Below are 25,209 nucleotides of genomic sequence, written 5' to 3'. Positions count from 1 at the left end.
AAAATTATAAAAAAGTCAGGATGATCTAATAACGTACAATTAGATGAATATGACTTACCCTTGATATGCATCAGGAGTAGGCGCAGGGAAAATCTTTCCATATCTTGTGGAGAGACAGAGTACATTCTTAGAAGGATCTTGTCAACACCTCTTTTTCTTGTCTTCCAAAACTTATTTGTCCAGACATAATGGTAGGGTATTTCACAATATAAATACTGACGTGCTGATGGATCAGTTTGGCTTAGAACAAACCATTTCGTAAGTTTTGTGCCATCACGCTGAGCTTTTTCCACAGAAAGCTGCTCCACTCCATCCTCAAAGTACACTGATTGTTGGAAAGGTAGGTGTACCGGAAGTCTTTCTACAGCATGGGAACGTGCAGACATCTCAAATTTTCGCAGCTGCCACATTGCTTCAGGCGATGCCAAATATCGTGTGTCGATGTAAGTCTTACTCTCGTCCCAGTGGTAGGTGCCGGTGTTGCTGACTTCGTTCACTTGAACAATGGCTGCATCATGTCCTTTGTACATGTACTTGAAAATATATTTGACGGTCTGGATGGAAGAGCAGATTTCCACATTTATGTGTGCGTTGTATTTCTGAGAGAGGTAGGGGTTGTATGGTACAACCCAGTGGCTGACAACTTCCACATCCCTAATCTTGAGCTTAATGCCATCTTTTCGTCTGCGGTATACTGGATAACCATCCACATTAATATTTGCTTCTTCGCTGAAGTCTTTGGGAAACATTTTGGATCATGTTCGGATTCCTTTTACATCTTTCATACACAGTGAATTTCTATTGTGTTCTCCACAGGGCCCATGAATCATGCAGCTGGTGACAACATCGTAAAGCTCCTTGTTAATATCCGGGTTAGGAATTTCTGCACAAACAGCATTGTCACAATCGATAGCTTCTTGAAACTTGTCTTCGTCGTCCAGAATTAAGAGCATATGGCAACAAGGAAGACCTGAAACAATAAAAGGATGCATTAAATGTGCATTATTAATCATTCCATTCTTAACATTACTGTTACGAACATTCAGATGAATGTACGTTAAACCTCTTTTTTGAAATTCAATGACGTAGGTATATGCCTTTACTTGTCCCATTACTCCACCTTTTTTTGCAGTCAAGTCGTTTAGTAACTCTTGTAGCTTTAAGTGGAATATGGTAGATACCAAATCTGGGCGGTCTATTGCTGTTTCATGTTGTAAAAGGCCGGACTGAATTTCTTCCCACTTTGGGTTGCAAGTGAACGTAATAAATAAATCCGGCTTTCCAAATTTTGCTACCAAAGTCATCCCATCTTGGTAATTCTGTGTCATGGCACGTTTTCCACCAGTAAAAGAAGAGGGAAGTATGACAATGCGACCCGGTCTTAGATCTTGTTGTTCAGCCCTACTGTTGATATAATCCATAAGCCCGACATATAATTCTACTCTGAGTTTCTTTTGTTTTTTTTCTGTTCCAGTCCAGTCGCTGCGCTTCAACCTTTAGGTAGGCATCAATTATGTAATGTGTCAGCTTGCCAGAATGTAACAGCGGGTTGAAGGATTGTCGATCCTGAAGGCGGTAGGCATAGAATTCCCTCATCGACACATTTCTTTTTTTTTTTTTTCTTGTTCCCCTGCATCATGACTGATATCTTCCTGTTCTTCATCGTCACCTTCCTCCATTTCATGACTTTTCCTTTTTGCAGTTCTCCCTTGCTTCCGTATTCCAGGTTGCCATCCGTGTTCACCATGCGGAAAGAGGAGTGGATACACCATTGGATCACAGTTTGGGCTATGGTACACAATATTCTGTAGTCCTCGCTGCCCAATGGGATGAACGGCAATGTCTCTTTTGATCGGCGGCTCTCCATCATTGGAGACAAACACAGCTGCAACTTCATTGGCTGTTGGCAAGTTGTATCGGCGAGGGTCGTGTTGTCTATTCTTGGTTATCCACATTTCGATTTTATGCTGGTCGTAGCCACGCTGATCAATCAAATCCTTCATCATCTTGAAAGCCTGAGCAAATGGGTTGATATCTCTGAGTAAACAGTCAATAGTATTCATTATGTCCCTCTTGCATCTTTCATTTTGTGGTGATGTGGTGGGGGGCGGGATTATGTGTGGTAATGTGGTGGGGGTGGAATTATGTGTGGTGATGTGGGGGGGCGTGATTATGTGTGGTGATGTGGTGGGGGGCAGGATTATGTGTGGTGACGTGGTGGGGGGGTGGGATTATGTGTGGTGATGTGGTGGGGGGGTAGGATTGTGTGTGGTGATGTGGTGTGGGGGCCAGATTGTGTGTGGTAATGTGTGGGGGGGCGGGATTGTGTGTGGTAATGGGGTGGGAGGTGGGATTATGTGTGGTGATGTGGTGGGGGCGGAACTACTGTGCAGGGGGCGGGATTAGTGAGTAATCACGATGCCTCTTATATATATAGATGTCTGGACAACACTTTTTTCCTTTTTATTGGAATAAAATAAAAAACAATTTTGTATCCAGCCTATGGATCCTTTTTTCTCTCCTTTTCTCAGCAGTTACCTTCATCTACCCATAGTGGCAGGGGCGGCTCTACCACGGTCGCAGGGCCCAGAGTCCTCAGGGGCCCGATCGCGGAGCAGCAGCTGCTCATTGGCTGTGCAGCTCCATTCTTTGATTGGCTGCATCTAGCTGCTCTGTGCGCACAGCACCTGTGATGACGTCACAGGAGGGGAGGAGTCAGGGGTCACATGATAAGGGGCCTCTGTCTGAGGCCCCTGATCATGTGACCATCTGACTCCTCCCATCCTGTGACCTCATCACTGGTTCTGTGCGCACAGCCCTCAGTGTATGCAGGACTCTGCTATGCTGGTTGTCATGGTGCTGGATGAGGGTATGTTTATGTGTGGGGTGAGGGGTTTACAGGGTGGATGTAGCAGAGCCATGTGTGTGAGGTGTGGGGAGCCGTATGTGTATGAAGTGTATGGAGCGCAGCCATGTGTGTACAAGGTGTACGGAGCAGAGCCATGTGTGTGCAAGGTGTATGGAGCAGTGCCATGTGTGTACGAGGTGTATGGAGCAGAGCCGTGTGTGTACGTGGTGTACGGAGCAGAGCCATGTGTGTACGGAGCACAGCCGTGTGTGTACGAGGTGCACAAAGCGGAGTCGTGTGTGTACGAGGTGAGTGGAGCCATGTGTGTACAGAGCGCAGCCGTATGTGTATGAGGTGTACGTAGTGGAGCTGTGTGTGTGTACGAGGTGAGCGCAGCCATGTGTGTACGAGTTGTATGGAGCAGAGCCGTGTGTATGAAGTGTATGGAGCGCAGCCATGTGTGTACAAGGTGTATGGAGTGGAGCCGTGTGTGTGTGAAGTGTATGGAGCGCTGCCGTGTATGTACAAGGTGTATGGAGTGGAGCCGTGTGTGTGAAGTGTATGGAGCGCAGTCGTGTGTGTACGAGGTGTACTGAGTGGAGCCGTGTGTGTACAGAGTGCAGCCGTGTGTGTAAGAGGTGTATGGATCAGAGCTGTGTGTTTTATGAGGTGTACAGAGCAGAGTTGTGTGTACGAGGTGTACGGAGCGGAGCCTTGTGTGTATGAGGTGAGCGGAGCAGTGTGTGTACAAGGTGTACGGAGCGGAGCCGTGTGTGCACGGAGCGCAGCCGTTTGTGTACGAAGTGTACAGAGTGGAGCCGCATGTGTACGGAGCGCAGCCATGTGTGTACGAGGTGAGCAGAACCGTGTGTGTACAAGGTGTACGGAGTAGAGCCGTGTGTGTACGGAGTGCAGCCATGTGCGTACAAGGTGTATGGACCGCAGCTGTGTGTGTACGAGGTGTACGGAGCGCAGCCGTGTGTGTACGAGGTGTACGGAGCGCAGCCGTGTGTATACGAGGTGTACGGAGCAGAGCCGTGTGTGTACGAGGTGAGCGGAGCGTGTACGAGGTGTACGGAGCGGAGACGTGCGCGTACAAGGTGTATGGAGCCGCGCGTGTGCGAGGTACGGAGCGGAGATGTGCATGTATTTTGGCATTGGGGGGGCCATTTGAAAGTTCGCACCGGGGCCTATAACTTTGTAGATACGCCACTTCATAGTCATATATGATTAGATCACTTTGACATTGCTAAGTGTAGTGCAGCAAAGAGTGTAGTGCTGGATGGAAGATGTATTTCTTCCAGCAGGATAAAATTTGGCCGGGATATTCCCTAAGGTTGAGGACCTGCAGCGATGTCACGATCCCGTGATCAGCCCATGTGATGTGTACTTCACCCGTGGGTAAGGTTATGGGCTATGTAAAGGAGATTGTTTTTGGCACATGGTCTGTGTGCAAGGTGTGAGGAGCTAGGCTGGAGTTAGCCTGAACCTGTTGTGTTGGACTACACATGCTTCAAAGGTTTTGCGACAAGACTCATAGCAATCCTGGGAATGGCACCTGGTGGACGCCGCTGACCAGGCAGCCGCTTAGTTAAACCCGTTCCATGCAAGCGTGAGTCTGTGACCAGTGGTTCTCCAAGTTGGAGTACATTTGTGTTTTTTTCCCTTACTTTCTGCTACCTACTGTTTAAAGTGTCATTAAACCACTGAAGTTTGGACTCTAAGCCAGTGTGTTGTCTCATTACTGTGGCCCTGCCACTGCCTAACAGAGCAAATACCTACATTTTGGTGGAGAATGCAGGGCTGTTTTTTGCTTATTTTTGCGCTGGACTTATGCCCTGGGTGAAAGGAGTGGCGAAGACCCAGTCGGGGAACTCTGCAGAAATGGAGGCCACGATAAAAGTGCTTATGGAGGCCATGCGACAGCAGCAGCAGGCTATGCAGCAGCAGCGGATATTTAATCAGCAGAAGCAGTAAACCAACCAGCTGTTGATACACCACATCACGGCGTCGGAGACAACAGAAACTTCACTGGGAATCCATGAGGTCCGGAAAGTGGTTCGAGCAGCGATCCCCAAAATGGAGAAATCTGATGACGTCGAGACATACCTGGAGATGTTCGAGAAAGTGGCTGAGAGGAAGAGACTACCCCGGGACCACTTGGCAGAAGTAATCTCTCCGTTTCTGGCCCCAGGACCTATGAAAGCCTATCAAGACCTACCCTCTGAGCAGAGGGAGGACTACATGATCGTCAAGGGTGAGACATTGGCACGTCTTGGGGTAAATGAGTTAGTCTTAGTCCGGGCCCAGCGGATACACTAGTGGGAGTTTAACCCCTACAAGCTGGCTCGGTCCCAGTATTATGACCTGTTGCACTTATTAGTGGTTGCAGCCTGAGTTACAGTCTCCCACAGCCATAGTGACTGATAAATTTTGGAGGGCTTTGCCCCACTTCCTCCAATCATGGGTTGGGCAGGCATCCCCTACTAATGCACTCCAGATGATGGACCTGATAGAATGATATGGGGCTACCAAAGAGCTTCAGGGAGGGACTTCCCAGAAGGTGACAGGAAGGTCCTCTAAGTCTCCACCCCTGGCTCGGCGAGCAGAGCCCAGGAAGGTCACTCAAGACTTGTCTGGGGAAGAAAGGGGCCCCACAGTCTGCTGGCGGTGCCAGAAGCCAGGCCATATGAGAGCTGATTGCCCCCACCTGGCTGAGCCCATGGACACAAACTTTGGATACCGCCAATCCCATTATGCCGAACTGATTTGTGCAATGGGCACCCTGGAGGGTTCCAATATGGGACATTTGTGTAAGGTTGATGTGGAGGGCACCCCGGCTGTGGCCCTACTGGACTCAGGGAGTCTCGTGACCCTTGTACGAGCCAGCCTGGTACAAACCAGCAAATACACTGGTCGGAAATTTGGGATGTTGTGTATACATGGGGACTTAAAAGACTATCCTACCGCACTAGTAGTGATAAAAATGTCAGCGGGGAGGCGGTGCCACGAGGTAGGGGTTGTGATTAATTTACATTATGTATTGATTCTTGGAAGAGACTTTCCTTTATTTTCTGTACTTTGGCCAACAGTTGTCCCACCCAGTGAACAACTGCCAGCACCAATGGCAACCAGGTTACAGTCCCCAGAAGTGGGGCATGAACCTGGTGAACAAGAGGAAGAAGTGCTGGGGGTACGGGTAACCTTCCCTTTTATGGAGGAGAGGGAAAATTCTCCCAAATAAATATTGGCCCGAGATGTGAAAGACTTGCCACCGGAACCTGAATTGTCAGACTTAAATGTATCGTGCAACAATTTTGGTACAGCGCAACTCCAAGACAATACTTTGGCTTGAGCCAGGGGAAATGTACTGTTTATAAATGGGGAACCCCAACTACCTGGGGCAGCTACAGAGTTGCCATGCTTTGAGCTGAACCAAGACCTGTTGTATCGAGTCGAGAAAATACATGGGGAAATGGTAGAACAATACTGGTACCTCAGGCATATCATAGGCTGGTAATCAACCTAGCGCATGCGCATGTACTCGGTGGGCATTTGGGCCAAAAGAAAACCCTAGACCAAATTTTGCAGTGGTTTTACTGGTTAAGTATCCATGAAGAATTTATACGGTATTGTCATTCCTGTCCAGTTTGCCAGGTAGCCATTCCCCAGCCATACTTTCTGAGTCCGTTGGTACCTTTACCAATTATAGAAGCACCTTTCGAAAGAGTGGCAATGGATCTGATCGGTCTTTTCAATAAGTCAGCAGGGGACACCAAAACATCCTGGTAGTTCTAGATTATGCCACCAGGTATCCTGAGGCCATTTCACTGCAACACACGTCAGCTAAGCTCATTGCAAAAGAATTCATGGGTATGTTTTCTTGGGTGGGGATTCCTCAAGGGATTTTAACAGACCAAAGAACCCCCTTTATGTAAAAAATTATGAAAGAACTCTGCCGCTTGTTAAATGTTAAACAATTGCACACCTCACTGTATCATCCCCAAACAGATGGTCTGGTAGAAAGATTCAATAAGATGCTAAAAAGCATGTTAAAAACAGGCTCCAAAGATGGGAAGGATTGGGATCTCTTACTACCATATTTATTGTTTGCAGTGCAGGAGGTGCCCCAGGCATCTACGGGGTTCTCGCCCTTTGGACTATCCTATGGCAGACATCCCCGGGGCTTACTCGATGTAGCCAAAAAGGCTTGGGAGAACCAACCAACCCCCCCACAAGAGTGTGATAGAACATGTTGCAAAAATGCAGGAAAGAATAGAGACAGTCCTACCATTAGTACGGGAACATATGGAGGCAGGCCAACGGTCTGAGAGTTGGGTCTATAACCGTGAGGTTAAGGTAAGAATCTTTAGTCCTGGGGATCGCGTGTTGGTACTTGTGCCTACGGTAGATAGCAAATTTCTTGCAAGGTGGCAGGGGCCCTATGAGATTATTGAGAAGGTGGGGCTGGTAGACTACAAGGTACACCAACCAGGACGGACGAAGCCAGAGCAGGTTTACCATATTGATTTGCTTAAACCATGGAAAGATAGAGACCACCTTGGTGGGGATAGTCCGCTGCCAGTTTTCCCTGTGCAGAAGGCTTCATTACCTCTAGGGGTATCAGAAGAAACCTTCTCCGTAGTTAAAATAGCAGATTCTTTGTCTCCTAAACAGGTTCAGGAGGTTCGGGAGTTTGTTAGCCAAAATACAGATGTTTTCTCTGAGCTCCCTGGACGTACCTCCCTAATCCAACATGACATCGTCACGGAGCCACAGGCCAAAGTCCAACTAAAGCCGTATCGGGTTCCTGAGGTCCAGCGGCAAGCCAACTCGGAGGAGGTGAAAACTATGCTGCAGTTAGGGGTCATTGAAGAGTCCCAAAATGAGTGGGCTAGCCCCATAGTCATAATACCTAAGCCTGATGGGATGCTAATGTTCTGTAATGATTTCAGAAAACTTAATGAAGTTTCAAAATTTGACACATACCCCATTCCCCGGGTCGATGAATTGATAGAGCGGTTTGGGCAGGCACGATATTTTTCAACTTTTGACCTTACAAAAGGATACTGGCAGGTGCCCCTAATAGAGGCGGCTAAGGACAAAACTGCCTTTGTAACGTCCGAATGGTTGTTCCAGTATAAAGTGTCACCCTTTGGTTTGCATGGTGCGCCAGCGACATTCCAGTGGTTAATGGATATTGTTCTCGGGCTGGAGGAAGCTCAGTACTTGGGTTATGTCATTGGGAGAGGAATCCTAAAACCCCAAGTAAACAAAGTGGAGGCAATTCAGAAACCGTCCCCTCACAGCAAAGCAGGTAAAAACCTTTTTAGGTTTAGTGGGATATTACAGGCGATTTATTCCCAAGTTTGCATCCCTGTCCGCACCTTTAACAGACTGCTTGAAAGGGAGGAAGTCTTTGATGGTCCACTGGAATGATCAGATAGAGGAGGCCTTTGTAAAGTTAAAATCGGTACTGTGTGGTACACCAGTTCTGATTACACCCGATTTCAAAAGAGACTTCATCGTGCAGACCTATGCCTCTGAGATACAGTTGTGGCCAAAAGTATTGACACCCCTGCAATTCTGTCAGATAATACTCAGTTTCTTCCTGAAAATGATTGCAAACACAAATTCTTTGGTATTATTATCTTCATTTAATTTGTCTTAAATGAAAAAACACAAAAGAGAATGATTCAAAATGCAAAACATTGATCATTTCACACAAAACTCCAAAAATGGGCCAGACAAAAGTATTGGCACCCACAGCCTAATACTTGGTTGCACAACCTTTAGCCAAAATAACTGCGACCAACTGCTTCTGGTAACCATCAATGAGTTTCTTACAATGCTCTGCTGGAATTTTAGACCATTCTTCTTTGGCAAACTGCTCCAGGTCCCTGATATTTGAAGGGTGCCTTCTCCAAACTGCCATTTTTAGATCTCTCCACAGGTGTTCTATGGGATTCAGGTCCAGCTGGACTCATTGCTGGCCACCTTAGAAGTCTCCAGTGCTTTCTCTCAAACCATTTTCTAGTGCTTTTTGAAGTGTGTTTTGGGTCATTGTCCTGCTGGAAGACCCATGACCTCTGAGGGAGACCCAGCTTTCTCACACTGGGCCCTACATTATGCTGCAAAATTTGTTGGTAGTCTTCAGACTTCATAATGCCATGCACACGGTCAAGCAGTCCAGTGCCAGAGGCAGCAAAGCAACCCCAAAACAACAGGGAACCTCCGCCATGTTTGACTGTAGGGACCGTGTTCTTTTCTTTGAATGCCTCTTTTTTCTCCTGTAAACTCTATGTTGATGCCTTTGCCCAAAAAGCTCTACTTTTGTCTCATCTGACCAGAGAACATTCTTCCAAAACGTTTTAGGCTTTTTCAGGTAAGCTTTGGCAAACTCCAGCCTGGTTTTTTATGTCTCGGGGTAAGAAGTGGGGTCTTCCTGGGTCTCCTACCATACAGTCCCTTTTCATTCAGACGCCGACGGATAGTACGGGTTGACACTGTTATACCCTCGGACTGCAGGGCAGCTTGAACTTGTATGGATGTTAGTCGAGGTTCTTTATCCAACATCCACGCAATCTTGCGTTGAAATCTCTTGTCAATTTTTCTTTTCCATCCACATCTAGGGAGGTTAGCCACAGTGCCATGAGCTTTAAACTTCTTGATGACACTGCACACGGTAGACACAGGAACATTCTGGTCTTTGGAGATGGACTTGTAGCCTTGAGATTGCTCATGCTTCCTCACAATTTGGTTTCTCAAGTCCTCAGACAGTTCTTTGGTCTTCTTTCTTTTCTCCATGCTCAATGTGGTACACACAAGGACACAGGACAGAGGTTGAGTCAACTTTAATCCATGTCAACTGGCTGCAAGTGTGATTTAATTATTGCCAACACCTGTTAGGTGCCACAGGTAAGTTACAGGTGATGTTAATTACACAAATTAGAGAAGCATCACATGATTTTTCGAACAGTGCCAATACTTTTGTCCACCCTCTTTTTTATGTTTGGTGTGGAATTATATCCAAGTTGGCTTTAGGACAATTCTTTTTGTGTATTTTCATTTAAGACAGAGTAAATGAAGATAATAATACCAAAGAATTTGTGTTTGCAATCATTTTCAGAAAGAAACTGAGTAGTATCTGACAGAATTGCAGGGGTGTCAATACTTTTGACCACAACTGTAGGTCTTGGTGCTGTGCTGTCTCAAGAGGTTAACGGGAAAGAGCATCCCATTAGTTTCCCAAGCCGGAAGCTTACCTTAGCCAAAACCAGGTACAGTAGTGTGGAGAGAGAGTGCCTGGCCTTTAATTGGGCACTTGACTCTCTGTGCTATTATTTGCTTTGGAGAACATTTTGTTTGGTGACAGATCATTCCAATCTTACGTGAATGAGTCAAGCTAAGGAGAGGAATGACGAGTCACCAGGTGGTTTCGGGGGGGGGGCAATATCCATGGTCCCTTACCAGCCTAAGAATACCAGCCCCCAGCTGTCTGCTTTAGCAAGGATGGTTATCAAAAGTGGGGGGGGACCCCATGCAGTTATGAAGAGTAGAGTGGTCCCCATGCTGTTTTTTTTAATTATTTAAATAAATAATTTTAAAAAACTGCATGGGGTCCCCCCCATTTTTGATAATCAACCTTGCTAAAGCAGACAGCTGGGGGCTGGTATTCTCAGGCTGGTAAGGGGCCATGGATATTGCCCCCCCAGCCTAAAAATAGCAGCCCAAAGCTGCCCAGAAAAGGCACATCTATTAGATTTGCTAATTCTGGCGTTTTGCTCAGCTCTTCCCACTTGCCCTGTAGTGGTGGCAAGTGGGGTTATTATTTGTGGAGTTGATGTCACCTTTGTATTATCAGGTAACATCAAACCCATGGATTATTAATGGAGAGGTATCTATAAGACACCTCTCCATAACTAATCCTATAGTTATATGGTAAATTAAGACACAGCCAGGATAAAGTCCATTATTAGAAATAAGACAAAACAGTTTTCATTTTTATTTAAAAAAAACAAACACAGTAATACTCACCTAATGCCTATTCCACCAAAGCAACAAGGTCCCTCACTTATCTGCCGTTCTGTCCCACTCTGTATTCTATGTCTGAGGGATTAATAGTTTTCAACCTGGATGGTGACTTAACTGCTGCAAGTGCAGCATCAGTGACCGGCGGTGATGTGATCGAGATTACCTCTGGTCACTGAGGCCGCGTTCCCTGTCAGGTTGAACTGCCGTGACCTCGGTGAGATCTCCGCTAGCACCGTGAGAGTTTTTCTCACCCGAATGGGGTCCGGGTCCAGGTACCATTCTGGTACTTGAACCAGAAATATTTGTAACTGTTCGTCCGAACCTGCTGGATCAGATCATCCAGGTGTCGGCCCATTATTACTCACCACAAATCAAATTTTTGAAACAAATTTGGTGCAGATGGCAAACTCGAAATTCACAGTCACAGTTCCTAACAGTGTGGTGGTGTCCATAGAAGCCAATCAGAGCACAGCTTTAATTTTGCTGCGGAATATGTCGGCGCTATAGAAATAAAATTTATTATCATTATTATTATTATTAATTTTACCTCAGCAGCATAAGAACTGAAAACTGCACTGTGATTGGTTGCTATGATGACAAATGCAGATTTTCTTTCAGATGGAGTCCATAAGAGCGTGGTGGTGCGTTTATATCGATTCTTTTCAGTATTTAGTAGTTGTGGTGGATTAAGCTTCTGTTTCTAGCAACGTGATTGAAATAGCTACAAGGGGATGTTGTAATCAACCTGAAACCTTTTGCTACATTTGTGGTTGTTTTGTAGTGACAAAACAACAATCAGGAAAAGTAGTGTTCTCCACATGTAGTGTGTTTTGTTTGTGTAGAAGAACTATGACTGGCCTAAAGGGAAGAAAGAGAGCTTTCGTTTTGGCATGCCTATGATCTGGAGGGAACCTTCATAGAGATGACTGCTACTTTTGTACGTGCAATGTGGAGGGATTCAACCTTAACCCCTTTCTGACATCGGACGTAATAGTACGCCAATGTTGTACTCCCTCCCTTTGATGTGGGCTCCAGCGGTGAGCTCACATCTTTTCCGGCTGACAGCGGCATTTAACATGCGCTTCCTGCAATCGTGCCGGAAATCTGCCCACCGGTGACCCCTGTCATGTGATTGTGGGTCACCAGTGAGTTGGCATGACAAACGGAAGTTTCATGGAGACCTCTATGGTTGTCACTGCCGGCTTGCTGTTAGCGCTGCCCAATAGTCGGCGCTCATGGCAAGTGAGTAATTCAGCTACTTATAAGCGATCTGATCATCATCTGCATGTAGCAGAGCCGATTGGGTTATAATGGCTTCTAGTCTCCCATGCAGACTATTGAAGCATGCCAAAAGGAAAAAAAAAAAAAAGTTGGTGAAAATATATAAAACAATATAAACGTTTAAATCATCCCCCTTTCACCCCATTCAAAATAAAACAATAAAAGAAGAAATCACGAAAAATGGAGATGCTACGAGTATCGAAAATGTCGCAATTTTTTTTTTTAACAAACTTTGGAACTTTTTTTCACCACTTAAATAAAAAAAAAACCTAGACATATTTGGTGTCTATGAACTTGTAATGACCTGGAGAATCATAATGGCAGGTCAGCTTTAGCATTTAATAAACCTAGTAAAAAAATCCAAAGAAAAAACAACTGTGGGATTGCACTTTTTCTGCAATTTCACCGCACTTGGAATTTTTTTCCTGTTTCCTAGTACACGGCATGGTAAAACCAATGGGGTCGTTCAAAAGTACAACTCGTCCGGCAAAAAAATAAGCCCTCACATAGTCATATTGGTAGAAAAATAGAAAAGTTATGGCTCTGGGAAGAAAGGGATTGAAAAACTAAAAAGCAAAAGCGAAAATACCTTCGGGGTTTAAGGAGTTAAAAATAAGAAGGAAATTATATACTCGCACCTCCCACCAGGAATTCACACTGTGTCTCATTGTCCAGGAATACCTATCCCTTCACCTATGGAGAAACTTGAAGATACACCTTATTCAGAAGATTCAGAACATGAAGAACAAAATTCTGACAAAGACTTTTACACTACAGTAGACCCAATGAGCCACAACTTTTTTCACAGCTCCAATTAAATGATTTAGTCAGGGACTTGGACCTTCCTAAACATTCTACAGAATTTTTAAGCTCTACACTAAAAGAAAAGAATCTGCTAGCTCGTGCTAGCCATTTTTCATGGTACAGAAGCAGAAAAAAGGTATTCCTTCCGTAATTTTCTCATGATAGTGCTCCAGTGTACAATATTGTAGTGATGTTCCTGGGCTGAAAGAAAACTTTAACATTCAGTACAATGTGAGCGAATGGAGACTTTTTATTGATTCATCCATAAAAGTCTGAAAGCTGTGCTGCTGGACAATGGCAGCAAGTATGATTCAGTGCCTCTAGGGCATTCTGTGCTCTTGAAAGAAACCTATAAGAATTTAGACTTTATTCTCAAGAAACTCAACTGCTAGGATTAAGGATGGTCAATATGTGGTGATCTGAAAGTTCTCTCTTTGCTCTTTGGGTAGAAAAGAGGATACACAAAGTACCCATGCTTTTTGTGGGAATGGGACAGCCAGCATAGACTCATGAGTGGAGCTGAAAAAGTTAGCCAATGAGAATATCTTTGCAACCTAGACTTCAGAACATAGTTGCGTAAAATTTAGTTGATCCCACCAAAGTTCTCCTGCCGCCCCTTGACATTAAGCTTGGACTGATGAAGCAGTTTGTGAAAGCTTTACTGAAAGAAGGGACTTGAACCTGTATACCAAGTTTCAGGGACTGTCTGAACCAAAACTGAAGGAAGGAATTTTTGTGGGTCCTGATATTTGGAAACTCATGAAGGATAGCGTGTTTGAAGCAAAATTAAATCTGTTGAGAAAACATCTTGGGATTTTTTTAAAGACGTCATGAAGAAACTTCTAAGTAAGGCTGGTTTCACATTAGCGCTTTTGTGCGCAGCGCATCGGGCGCACCAGTGCGCATGCGCACTGCGCACCTATATTTTACATGATGTGCGCATGGTTTTGCGCATATTTGCGCTTTCGTGCGCATGCGTTTTTTTGTCTTTCGCGCCAGGCGCGTCAGACGCAACATGTTGCATTTTTGGTTCCGCCCTGTCTCGTTAAAACAACGCATGCGCACGGAATGCGCACGGAATGCGCAAAAACACCACATTGGAGCCTATGGGAGCGCAATACTTGCGCATGGTCTTGCGCACGCTTGCGTTTTTATGCGCATGCGTTTTTTAAATAAACATGACTGAAATTTGGTCTAGACAGTAAAAAAAAAAAAAAAAACCAAGGTGATAAAATGGTGTGGGCACTGGGATTCCACAATACTTTAAGGATTGCTCACTAGTGGACACACAGCACAAGCTGCACCAATGTAAGTATGAAAAACCTAATGTCTGGCTGAAATTTCAATACATTTCTATGTACTTATGTCTCTTTTTTTTTTTTTATTGCAGCATGTCTTCATCTGGTGAAGAATATGTCCCCGGGACAGGGCAAGAGGCAGAAGAAGTGAGTACTATGCTTCCGTATGGATTTGAAAAAATAAACACATGTGATTAATTTTTTCTGTTTAATTTTCAGACCTCATCCTCCATCACGCCACCACCACCGGAGGAACGGCAGGAGCAGCAAGGCCAAGTGCGGGCGGGTAGACGTGATGTAAGTACAGACGGACTGTTTTTTTTTTTTTTTTTACTTATTTTCTAGTCTGGTTTATTTATTTATTTTTTTTTTTGGTATTTTTTTTTTTTTTTTTTTTAAATTTTCATGGTTGTTTTTTTCGATGTTTGTTGCTTTTTTTGCATTTATTTTCATGTTTGTTTGTTTGGGTATATGGGCACGGGACTATGGGATGGAGGATATATATGATGGGTATATGGGCATGGGATAGAGGATATGTATGATGGTATATGGGCACGGGACTATGGGATGGCGAATATGTATGATGGGTATATGGGAAAAGGCATATGAGATGGCGAATATGTATGATGGGTATATGGGCACAGGACTATGGGATGGAGGATATGTATGATGGAATATGGGCACGGGACTATGGGATGGAGGATAATTTTAAATTTCTATAACTAACCACAGTAGTTACTATGCCCGGGCAGCGCCGGGCTCTTCAGCTAGTTTTAGATATTTTTTATTTTAAAATCTTTCAAAGATTAATGTTTGTCTTTCTTTTCTAGGCTCCACAGCGGGAGGAGGACCTCGCCCTGGACAACGACGAGCTCATCCGTCTAGTCCAGGAGCGAGTCCCGTTGTGGGACACCCGTCACCAACTGCACTCGGACAACGTGGTGATCCGGCGGCTCTGGAACGAGGTGGCCGCATCGCTGATGGATGGCTGGGACAACGCCTCTCCCCGGGTCCGCAAGGATTTTCGTAAGTATTTAAATGCAGTGTGATGCAGCAGTGATCTTGGCCGGGATCACCCAACTGTGTGTGATGCTATTAACTCCATGGAGTTTCTATCATCACACACAGTTGGATGATCACAGCCTCCAGTGCATAGTCTTACTTTTTTTTTTTTTTTTTTTTTCCATCACAGTGAACAAAGTCAGAACCCGTTGGCGCTCGATGAAGAACCGCTTCAACAGGGATATCCGTCAGGAGAATAAGGTTCGCAGTGGTGCTGCGGCAAGGACCGGCACGAAGTACCGATACCATCGTGCCTTGGCATTTTTAAGACCGGTCCTTGCCTCCCGAACGTAAGTATTTTCTAGTTGTATTGTGTTTTATTCTGTGCTTTTCTATTCCACAGGAGTTAGCGATTGTTAATTTATGGTAGTAATTTCTTTCTTTTCTTTTCACAGCACCTGGAGCAGCACCCTGCAACCTGGTCCCGAAGCGGTCCTTCATCAAGCTGCCCCGGACCCCTCCCAGCCATCCATCAGCGAGGAAGCACCTTGCAGGTCTGCACCACAGTCATCTGGAGACCAGGAAGCTGGTCGCTCAGGTGTTCCCCTGTCCCAGGTCTCTGCCACTGGTTTTGCGGGCACTTCCCGCCAGCAGCGGCAGAGGACCTTGGACAGGCCTCTCATGCCCGAGTTCGTTGAATTGAGCTCGGTCTTTCAGAGTAGCCTCAAGGCACTCTCCGATAGACTTGAGAGTGGTTTCCTCCTTTTGGACCAACGCTACAAGTCTATCGAGGGTCGCCTTGAGCGCCTGGAAGTCGACCTCGCCAGACCAGCGCATCATTTTTACACCCAAATAGCTCGGGACACGGCGGAACACCTTACCCCTGACCTCCAGTTGACTGTCATGCAGGCCTGCAACAATGCTTTTATGCAGGCTATGCAGCAGAGTAGGATTATGCAGCAGTCAGTGGTGGCATTTCCACCGGTGCCACCACTGACTCGTTTTACAGCATTACCTACTTCTGCTGCATATCACTGCACAGCCACCACACTTCCAAGCCTCGCCGGACACCAATATACCGCCACAAGTCCGAGTGCAGCTGGACACTTACCCGCCAACACCATGCCAAGCGCTGCTCCTGCCTGGCCCACCACTGCTGCCGCCACCACCACTGGATGGCCCGTCGTCACCACCCCTGCCTGTAGCGCCGCCACCACCACCACCAGCGGGAGGACCACCCCGGTATGGACCGCCACAGCCACCACGCCTGCATGGCCCGCCACCACCACCACCACCACCACCACCTCGGAGCAGCATCAGCTGGGGGACCAGCATTCAATATTTACGGCCCCTGCCAGGACATCCACCACCACCAGCATGCCACAGCTGGAACAAGATCCTGGCAGGCGGTCCACAAGCGCCAGGCGGTCCCCCAGCTCCAGCCAGTCCACAGCCTCCAGGCGTTCCAGAGGCTCAAGGCGGTCCAGAGGCTCAAGGCGGTCCAGAGGCTCAAGGCGGTCCCCGGGGTCTAGCCAGTCCTCAGGCTCAAGCGAGGACAGCAGGAAGACGACGGGCCACCGTCCTAAAAAAACTAAGAGGAGGACTCTTACCCTCCCTCCTCCATCACCTCCCACTTCACAACTTTCCTTGCCTCGGCTCCCTTCCCCCACTTCTTTGGTTCCTCCTTCCCCTAGAACCCCTTACTCCACCCAAAGCCGTTCCTCATCCCTCCACACCCCCCAGTTTCCAGCAACTAAAAAATAAGTTAAATAAATGTTAAATTTTTTTTTCAAAATAATGTTTTCTTATTGTGTCTTTCGCCGCCTGCACACACTGCGCCCTACACTATGGTTTGTTTTTCTTTACTTTATACCGGATGGTCAGCCATCCAACTCTGAAAGGGATACTATATTTCATTTTTTTTTATATATATATATATATATATATATATATATATATAAATAAAAAAAAAATGAAATATAGTATCCCTTTCAGAGTTGGATGGCTGACCATCCGGTATAAAGTAAAGAAAAACAAACCATAGTGTAGGGCGCAGTGTGTGCAGGCGGCGAAAGACATATATATATATGTATATATATATATAAATAAATATATATATATATATATATATATATTTATATATATATTCTTCAATTTAACCTGGGCAGATGAGTAGTGGAGTTTATTAAGACACAGTACACTGGGTACAGGTAGAAAAAACCATGTATTTTATTTTTAACAAACAACAAAACTATTAAACCATTTGATCCTGCCATGCTACACGACCAACATCGGATAAAAAGTAGTCCGCAAATTGGTCCCTCATTTGGGCAACTTCGACTGAGGACCGAAGAGGGTGCTGAGTAAAATCTGGCAAAGGGTTGGCAGCAGGCTCATCCATGTCAAAGTTCGGCCGCTCCTTTGCCATAACAAAATTGTGGAGAACCACGCATGCCTTCACCACCTCATCTACTGTTTCCATTTTGAGATTGATGGCGGTGCTGAGAATTCGCCATCTGGACACTAGAATGCCAAAGGCGCACTCTACAGTCCTGCGAGCCCTCGTAAGCCTGTAGTTGAAAATTTTCTTGCGGTGGTCCAAGTCACGGCTGGAGTACGGCTTCAGCAGGTTTGGTCACATCTGAAATGCCTCATCCCCAACCACTACAAATGGCAGTGGTGGAGTTTGGGTTTGGGGAAGAGGCCGTGCCAGTGGAAAATTGAAATGGTTGCCGTACAACCTCCAGCCCATATCAGAGTTCTTAAAAGTCTGGGAATCGTTGCCCCGTCCGAATGCCCCTATGTCCACCGCCACAAACCGGCAGTCTGCATCCGCAATGGCCATTAGGACTGTGGAAAAGTACTTCTTGTAGTTGTAGTACTCGGAGCCACTTCTTGCGGGTTTTGTGATGCGGATGTGCTTCCCGTCCACCGCTCCTAGGCAGTTCGGGAAATTGCAGACTGCCCAGAATTTCTCCGATATTTGAAGCCACTTTTCGGCAGTGGGCAATGGCAGAAACTCCGGACACAGAACATCCCACAGAGCCCTGCAGGTGTCGGCAACAATCCCGGATAAAGTAGAGATTCCCAGCCGGTACTGGAAATGCAGGGATGAAAGACTCTCTCCAGTTGCCAGGAACCTGCCAAACATAAAAAGAAAAAATAATTGTATTTCTGTCTTGGGTATTACTAAAAACACTGAAAATAAAAAAGTACATGGCCTAACTATTTTGCATGTTTTTTTAATACAACATAGCAAAAAAACATTTTATAAAGGCTTGGGATTAGTACATGACAGAAGAAAAACCATTATGCAAAAAAGCAATTTCCCAAAAATAATGTTCAAATTCAATAGCCAAAAAAAACAAATTTTTTGGACCAAAAAAAAAAAAAAAAACAAAAAGCCAAAAAAATTATGCAAACATAACAACATACATACCGTAAGGTGACAAGGAGCCTTTCTTCGGGAGGAATGGCACGCCGGAGCTGAGTGTCCCTTCTCCGGATGTTTCCTTCAACCATACCCAGCAAGTCAAGGAAGCTTTCCTGGGACATCCGTGTATAGTCAGCAAATTTCTCCGGGTTTTCCTGTAGCTCGCTGTACAGCGTGTGATATGCTCCACGGCTTGGCCGGAGTTCGATGATTGGATGCCTCCAAAACCGACGCCGCTGCCGTCTCTGCTGTTTCTCCCTCTCCCTTTCTTGCTGGCAACAAAAGACATACGCCTGAGACAGCGCAATGTCAAGATCCAGCTTGAAGCGGAAATTATCCAGACGCAGGTCCATCTTGACACCGGAAACAGCAGCAAAATCTGATGAATTCAGCAGTACAGGGTCTATAAAACATTCCAATGACACACGCCCACTGGTGACCCATTGGTGGTCAAGGATTTTTCTATTGTGAAATGTCACACCTAAAAACGCATGCGCATAAAAAACGCAACCGCATGCAAAAACGCATGTAAAACGCAAGTAACACTGCGTTATTTTGACGCATCAGCGTGCGCATGATGAAAAAAAAACGCACATTTGTTTTGCGTTTTTCTTTGCGTTTTTTATGCGCACGATGCGCTGCGCAAAAAAACGCTAATGTGAAACTAGCCTAACAAAAAATATCCAAAATTTAAGTCCATTGCGGAGAACATGCTGAAAGTTTTCAAAGCTTTGGGTTGTCTGATGAATTTGAAATTACATTTTTTTACATTCCCATTTGGACTACTTTTCTGAAAACTTCAGTGCTTTTAGCAAAGAGCCAAGAGAAAGATTTCATCAGGATATCAAGGGGGAATGGAACAACAATACCAAAGTGGATGGAAAATGAACATGATGGAGAACTACTGCTGGATGCTTCACAGAGAAGATCTGCAGGCCTTCTATAAGAGAAAAGGTATCAAGAGAAGCTTTGAAGAGAAAAAGAAAAATCACAAGAACCAGTTTCATTTATATAATATCTTGTACATTTTTGGCTATGATAAAGAATTTTCTTGTTCATCTCGTTTGCACGTAATTTCACGCTCGTTTTCAGCAAAATCCATAAGTGATGGTTAAAAATAAAAGTTAAGAATAAGTCGTTGAATTTAAAAACATTTTCATAAACCCAAATTTTGCATACTTGTGTTATTATCCAATTACTTTATACACCCTTACCTGCCGTAACATTCACATACACATAGGCAGCAGCAGTGCGGAGAGTCACCAGGTTCCTCAAAACACAGGTGTACTGTCCTTCATCATTTGGTGCTGCATTACTAATATCATATTTGTTTGACGTTTCTGCTAATACTGAGCCATTGAGTTTCCACTGGTATTCAGGAGATGGGGAAGAATCAGCAGAACAAGTCAATGTGATGGGAGAACCAGGACTCACATTTAATGTACCCTCTATGTGTGCCTTATCTGGTCCATCTGCAAAACAAAAAGTAGCTGTAATAAGTGAAACTACCCATAGACATGAAACAATTTTTTACCGAAATAATGATTCCAGCACCATTTTCCTCCATTGACATCTCAGACATGAGCGGACATACCGCCAGTTCAACCGATGCGGCTGCACAGGGCCCAGAGGCTCCAGGGGGCCCCTGCAGGGGGGCTAATGCATACCTCAAAACTGTCGCGGGTGGGAGCTTATTTTCCCCACATTGCACTGAGCCACCACGCTCCCCCATGCTCCGACCCCATCCTCGCCCTCCCAGAGAGATCAACTGGCCACCGCAGCCACTCACAGATAAATTCCAGCAATGACGGCACTGGCTTCTCTGTGCACACAGGACCTGTGATGAGGTCACAGGAGGGGAGGAGTGAGGGGTCGCATGATCAGGGGCCTCTATCCGAGGCCCCTGATCATGTGACCCCCCTGACTCCTCCCTCCTGTGACCTCATCACAGATCCTGTGCGCACAGCCCTCCGTGTTATGATTGGGTCACCGAGGAGGAAAACAAGACCAAGCTAAGTCATAGAAAACCAGAGAGGTTGGTAAATACGCAGATTGCAGACCCATGATCCTAACCACACAACTAACAGCAGCCGTGGAGCGTACCTACGATGATTCTAGATGCCTCGTCACAGCCGGAGGACTAAATATGCCTAAAGCAAGAAAAGGGGAAATCTAAACTGCCCCAGAGCAGACCCCAAAGGAATAGACAGCCCCCACACATGTATTGACAGTGAGACAAGATGAAAGCACAAACACAGGTAGGAAAATATGCTGAGCAAACGATGGGGCCCACACTAACTAGAAAGGACAGGAAAAGAAAGATACTGTCTGCAATCATGCCAAAAAACCCTGCAAAAATGTCCAACACTTCTGATAGCAAAAAAACCCTGAAGTTACTAGACTTCTCCCACTATATCAGCACTCTGGCATATTCTGAGAACAGAGCAAAAAGAGGCCAATCTAATAAGGGACAAAAAGCAAACCGGCACATACAGTGACATAAGAATGGAATTTCAGCACAGCCCCAGACGGGGCTGGCTGACCACACAAAAAACTGAATAGACCAAACCAAAACAAATGTGAACATTAGCAGAGAACACTTAGCTTGAGAAGGCAGGAACTGAGCTGGAAACTAAGACCACAGGAGGCAGGAAAAAATCACCAGCATGGGAATAGGGAGTTGGCTGTCTTAAACCCAGTCTGAGCTCCAGATGTCCAATCCTCATCCTCATTATCAGGTGGCAGGTCTCTGTTAGTTAGATCAGCTTCATTCCCTCTTGCCATCACCAGAGGGAACCCAGAAAGAGAACTCACAACTCCTCTGTCAGCACAACCAGCTCCCTCACCAGAAACCAGAGGCAGACCAGAAAATGAGTTCACAACAGTACCCCCCGCCTTGAGGAGGGGTCACCAAGCTCTCATCCACGCCACCAGGTCGATCAGGATGGGCTCGGTGTAAAGCACGAACCAATCTATTGGCATGAATGTCAGAGGCAGAGACCCAAGAATTATCCTCCTGGCCATAACCCTTCCATTTGACCAAATACTGGAGTCTCTGTCTAGCCAAACGAGAATCCAATATTTTCTCTACCTCATATTCCACATTGCCTTTAACCAATACAGGGTCAAGAAGTGCCGCCATAGGAACTACTGGCTCAGCAAACGTCTTCAAAAGAGAATGATGAAACACGTTATGGATTTTAAACGTAACTGGAAGAGCCAATCGAAAAGAAACAGGATTAAGAATCTCCAAGATCGTATAAGGTCCAATAAATCTTGGCTTGAACTTTGGAGACGCAACCTTCATAGAGATATTCTTTTATGACAACCAAACCATATCACCCACTTTAAGCCGGGGACCAATGGTCCTATGCCGATTGGAAAACCGCTGGGCCTTTTCCTGAGAGAGTGACAACTTATCCACCACTTGGTCCCAAATCTGCTGCATTCTCTCTACCACAGTGCCCACACCTGGGCAGGCTGAAGATTCCACTTGCCGTGAAGAAAATCGAGCATGAAACCCAAAGTTACAGAAAAAGGGCGACATCAAAGTGGCAGAACTAGCTCTATTGTTTAGCGCGAATTCGGCCAAGGGCAAAAATGAGACCCAGTCATCCTGATCAGCAGATATAAAACATCTCAAATAGGACTCCAAAATCTGGTTTGTTCTCTCAGTCTGCCCATTGGTCTGAGGATGAAACGCAGAGGAGAAAGATAACTGAATTCCCAGATTGGAACAAAAGGCTTTCCAGAATCTGGAAACAAACTGGACTCCTCTGTCCGACACAATGTTCTCAGGAATCCCATGCAACCGAACCACCTGTTGAAAAACAAGGGCACAAACTCTGAGGAAGATGGCAACTTTGGGAGGGGTACAAGATGGACCATCTTAGAAAATTTATCACAAATCACCTAGATAACAATCATTCTCTAAGAGACAGGAAGATCAGAAATAAAATCCATTGAGATATGGGTCCATGGCCTCTTGGGCACCGGCAGGGGCATCAACAACCCACTAGAACAAGAACAGGGTTTAGACCGAGAACAAATCCCACAGGACTGCACAAAATTCCTGACATCACGAGATGAGGCAGGCCACCAAAAAGACCAACTCACCAAATCTCTGGTACCAAAAATACCTGGATGACCAGCCAATGCGGAGCAATGAACTTCAGACATCACTCTCTTCCTCCACTGGTCAGGAACATGCAATTTTCCCATAGGACAACGCTCAGGTTTATCCTCCTGAATTCCTCCAGGGCGCGTCTCAAATAGGGCGAAATGGCAGAAAGAACTCCCCCCTCACCTAGGATGGTAGTAGGCTCGGCCACAATAAGAGAATCAGCAAAGAAACTCCTAGAAAGGGCATCTGCCTTAACATTCTTAGTGCCCGGAAGAAAAGAGACCACAAAATTAAAACGCGTGAAAAACAAGGCCCACCTAGCCTGTCTAGGATTCAAGCATTTGGCCGACTCCAGATAAATCAAATTCCTGTGGTCGGTGAGGACCACAACTTGATGTCTAGCTCCTTCCAACCAATGTCTCCACTCTTCAAATGCTCATTTCATGGCCAACAATTCCCGATTCCCCACGTCATAGTTACGTTCAGATGGGGAGAACTTTCGAGAAAAGAAGGTACAGGGATTCATTTTAGAAGTCACAGGATCTTTTTGGGACAAAACATCTCCTGCACCAATCTTAGAAGCATCTACCGCCACCTGAAATGGAAGTGAGACATCAGGTTGCCGTAAAACTGGAGCAGAAGTGAATCTCCGCTTAAGCTCCTGAAATGCCGAGACAGCCTCTGGAGACCAATTCAGCACATCAGCGCCTTTCTTGGTCAGATCAGTCAGTGGTTTGACAATACCAGAAAAATTACCTATAAATTTACAATAGAAATTAGCAAAACCCAAAAACTTCTGGAGAGCCTTCAAAGAAGTGGGCTGAACCCAATCATAAATGTCTTGTACCTTGGCCAGGTCCATTTCAATAGTCGACGGAGACAAAATAAATCCCCAAAATGAAATCCACTGTACACCAAAGAGGCATTTTGATCCCTTAACAAACAGGGAATTTCACTCAAAATCCGGAACACAGTCCGGACATGTTCCACATGAGAATCCCAATCACTGGAAAAGATCAAAATATCATCCCGATAGATGATCAAAAACTTATCCACAAAGTCCCGGAAAATATCATTCATAAAGAATTGGAAGACATAAGGGGCATTAGTGAGCCCAAAAGGCATCACCAGGTACTCAAAATGTCCCTCCGGAGTATTAAACGCCGTCTTCCATTCATCCCCATGCTTGATGCGAATAAGATTATACGCCCCCCTGAGGTCAAGCTTAGTAAACCAGCAGGCACTTTTAGCTCTGGAGAATAGATCAGAAATGAGGGGTAACGGGTAGAGTTGAGCGATACCGTCCGATACTTCAAAGTATCGTATCGGATGGTATCGGCCGATCTTTAAAAAAAGTATCGGTATCGCCGATTCCGATACCGGAAGTCCCATTCAAGTCTATGGGACTTCCGGTATCGGAATAAGAAAAACCCTTTCCTGCCCTTGTACAGCCTCTCTGGGGTCTGTACGGGCCTTTCGGGGGGCTGTGCCGGCCTGCCAGGGGGTCTGTGCAGGCTCCGGTGGTCTGTGCCGGCCTGCCGGTGGTCTGTGCAGGCTCCGGGGGGCTGTGCCGGCCTGCCGGGGGGCTGTGCCGGCCTGCCGGGGGGCTGTGCAGGCTCCGGGGGGCTGTGCCGGCCTGCCGGGGGGCTGTGCCGGCCTGCCGGGGGGCTGTGCCGGCCTGCCGGTGGTCTGTGCAGGCTCCGGGGGTCTGTGCAGGCATCGTCCGATGGGACTACAAGTCCCATCGGGCGATGCCTGCTACCATGACAGTGATTGACACATTAGCCAATGATGGGACAGTAGTAGTCCCATCATCCGGCTAATGTGTTAAATGTAAAAAAAAAAAAAAAAAAAAAAAAAAATTACATGCTACATACATACAACATGCATACTACATACATGCTACATTCATACTACATACTACATACATGCTACATTCATACTACATAAATACTACATGCAACATACATACTACATATATACTACATGCATGCTACATACATACTGCATGCTACATACATACCACATATATACTACATACATACTACATGCATGCTACATGCATGCTACATGCTACATACATAACACATATATACTACATGCATGCTACATACATACTACATACTACATATATACTACATGCATGCTACATACTGCATGCTACATGCATGCTACATACATACTACATACATACTACATGCTACATACATACTACATATATACTACATGCATGCTACATACATACTACATGCTACATACATACTACATATATACTACATGCATGCTACATACATACTACATGCTACATACATACCACATATATACTACATACATACAATACATTCATACAATACATACATAGACATACAGTACATATAACATAGAG

The 25,209-nt window shown here is 45.6% G+C and overlaps 1 protein-coding gene across 1 annotated transcript in view; it reads right to left on the bottom strand.

Annotated features, from left to right (window-relative positions):
- Positions 1–25,209, bottom strand: part of LOC141085010 (cell adhesion molecule CEACAM5-like) — a 139,242-nt gene that overhangs the window by 45,868 nt on the left and 68,165 nt on the right. The window contains exons 8-9 of the mRNA XM_073569935.1: positions 19,915–20,172; positions 16,250–16,282 (exon numbers count right to left, since the gene is read on the bottom strand). Of these exons, the coding sequence (XP_073426036.1) occupies positions 16,250–16,282; positions 19,915–20,172 (291 nt within the window). The remainder of the gene's footprint in view (positions 1–16,249; positions 16,283–19,914; positions 20,173–25,209) is intronic.

The sequence above is a fragment of the Dendrobates tinctorius genome, unplaced genomic scaffold, assembly GCF_039654945.1.
Source record: "Dendrobates tinctorius isolate UK_male_01 unplaced genomic scaffold, ASM3965494v1 ptg000028l, whole genome shotgun sequence".
In the NCBI taxonomy this organism is placed as follows: Eukaryota; Metazoa; Chordata; class Amphibia; order Anura; family Dendrobatidae; genus Dendrobates; species Dendrobates tinctorius.
This window is presented reverse-complemented; position numbering and strand designations above follow the sequence as displayed.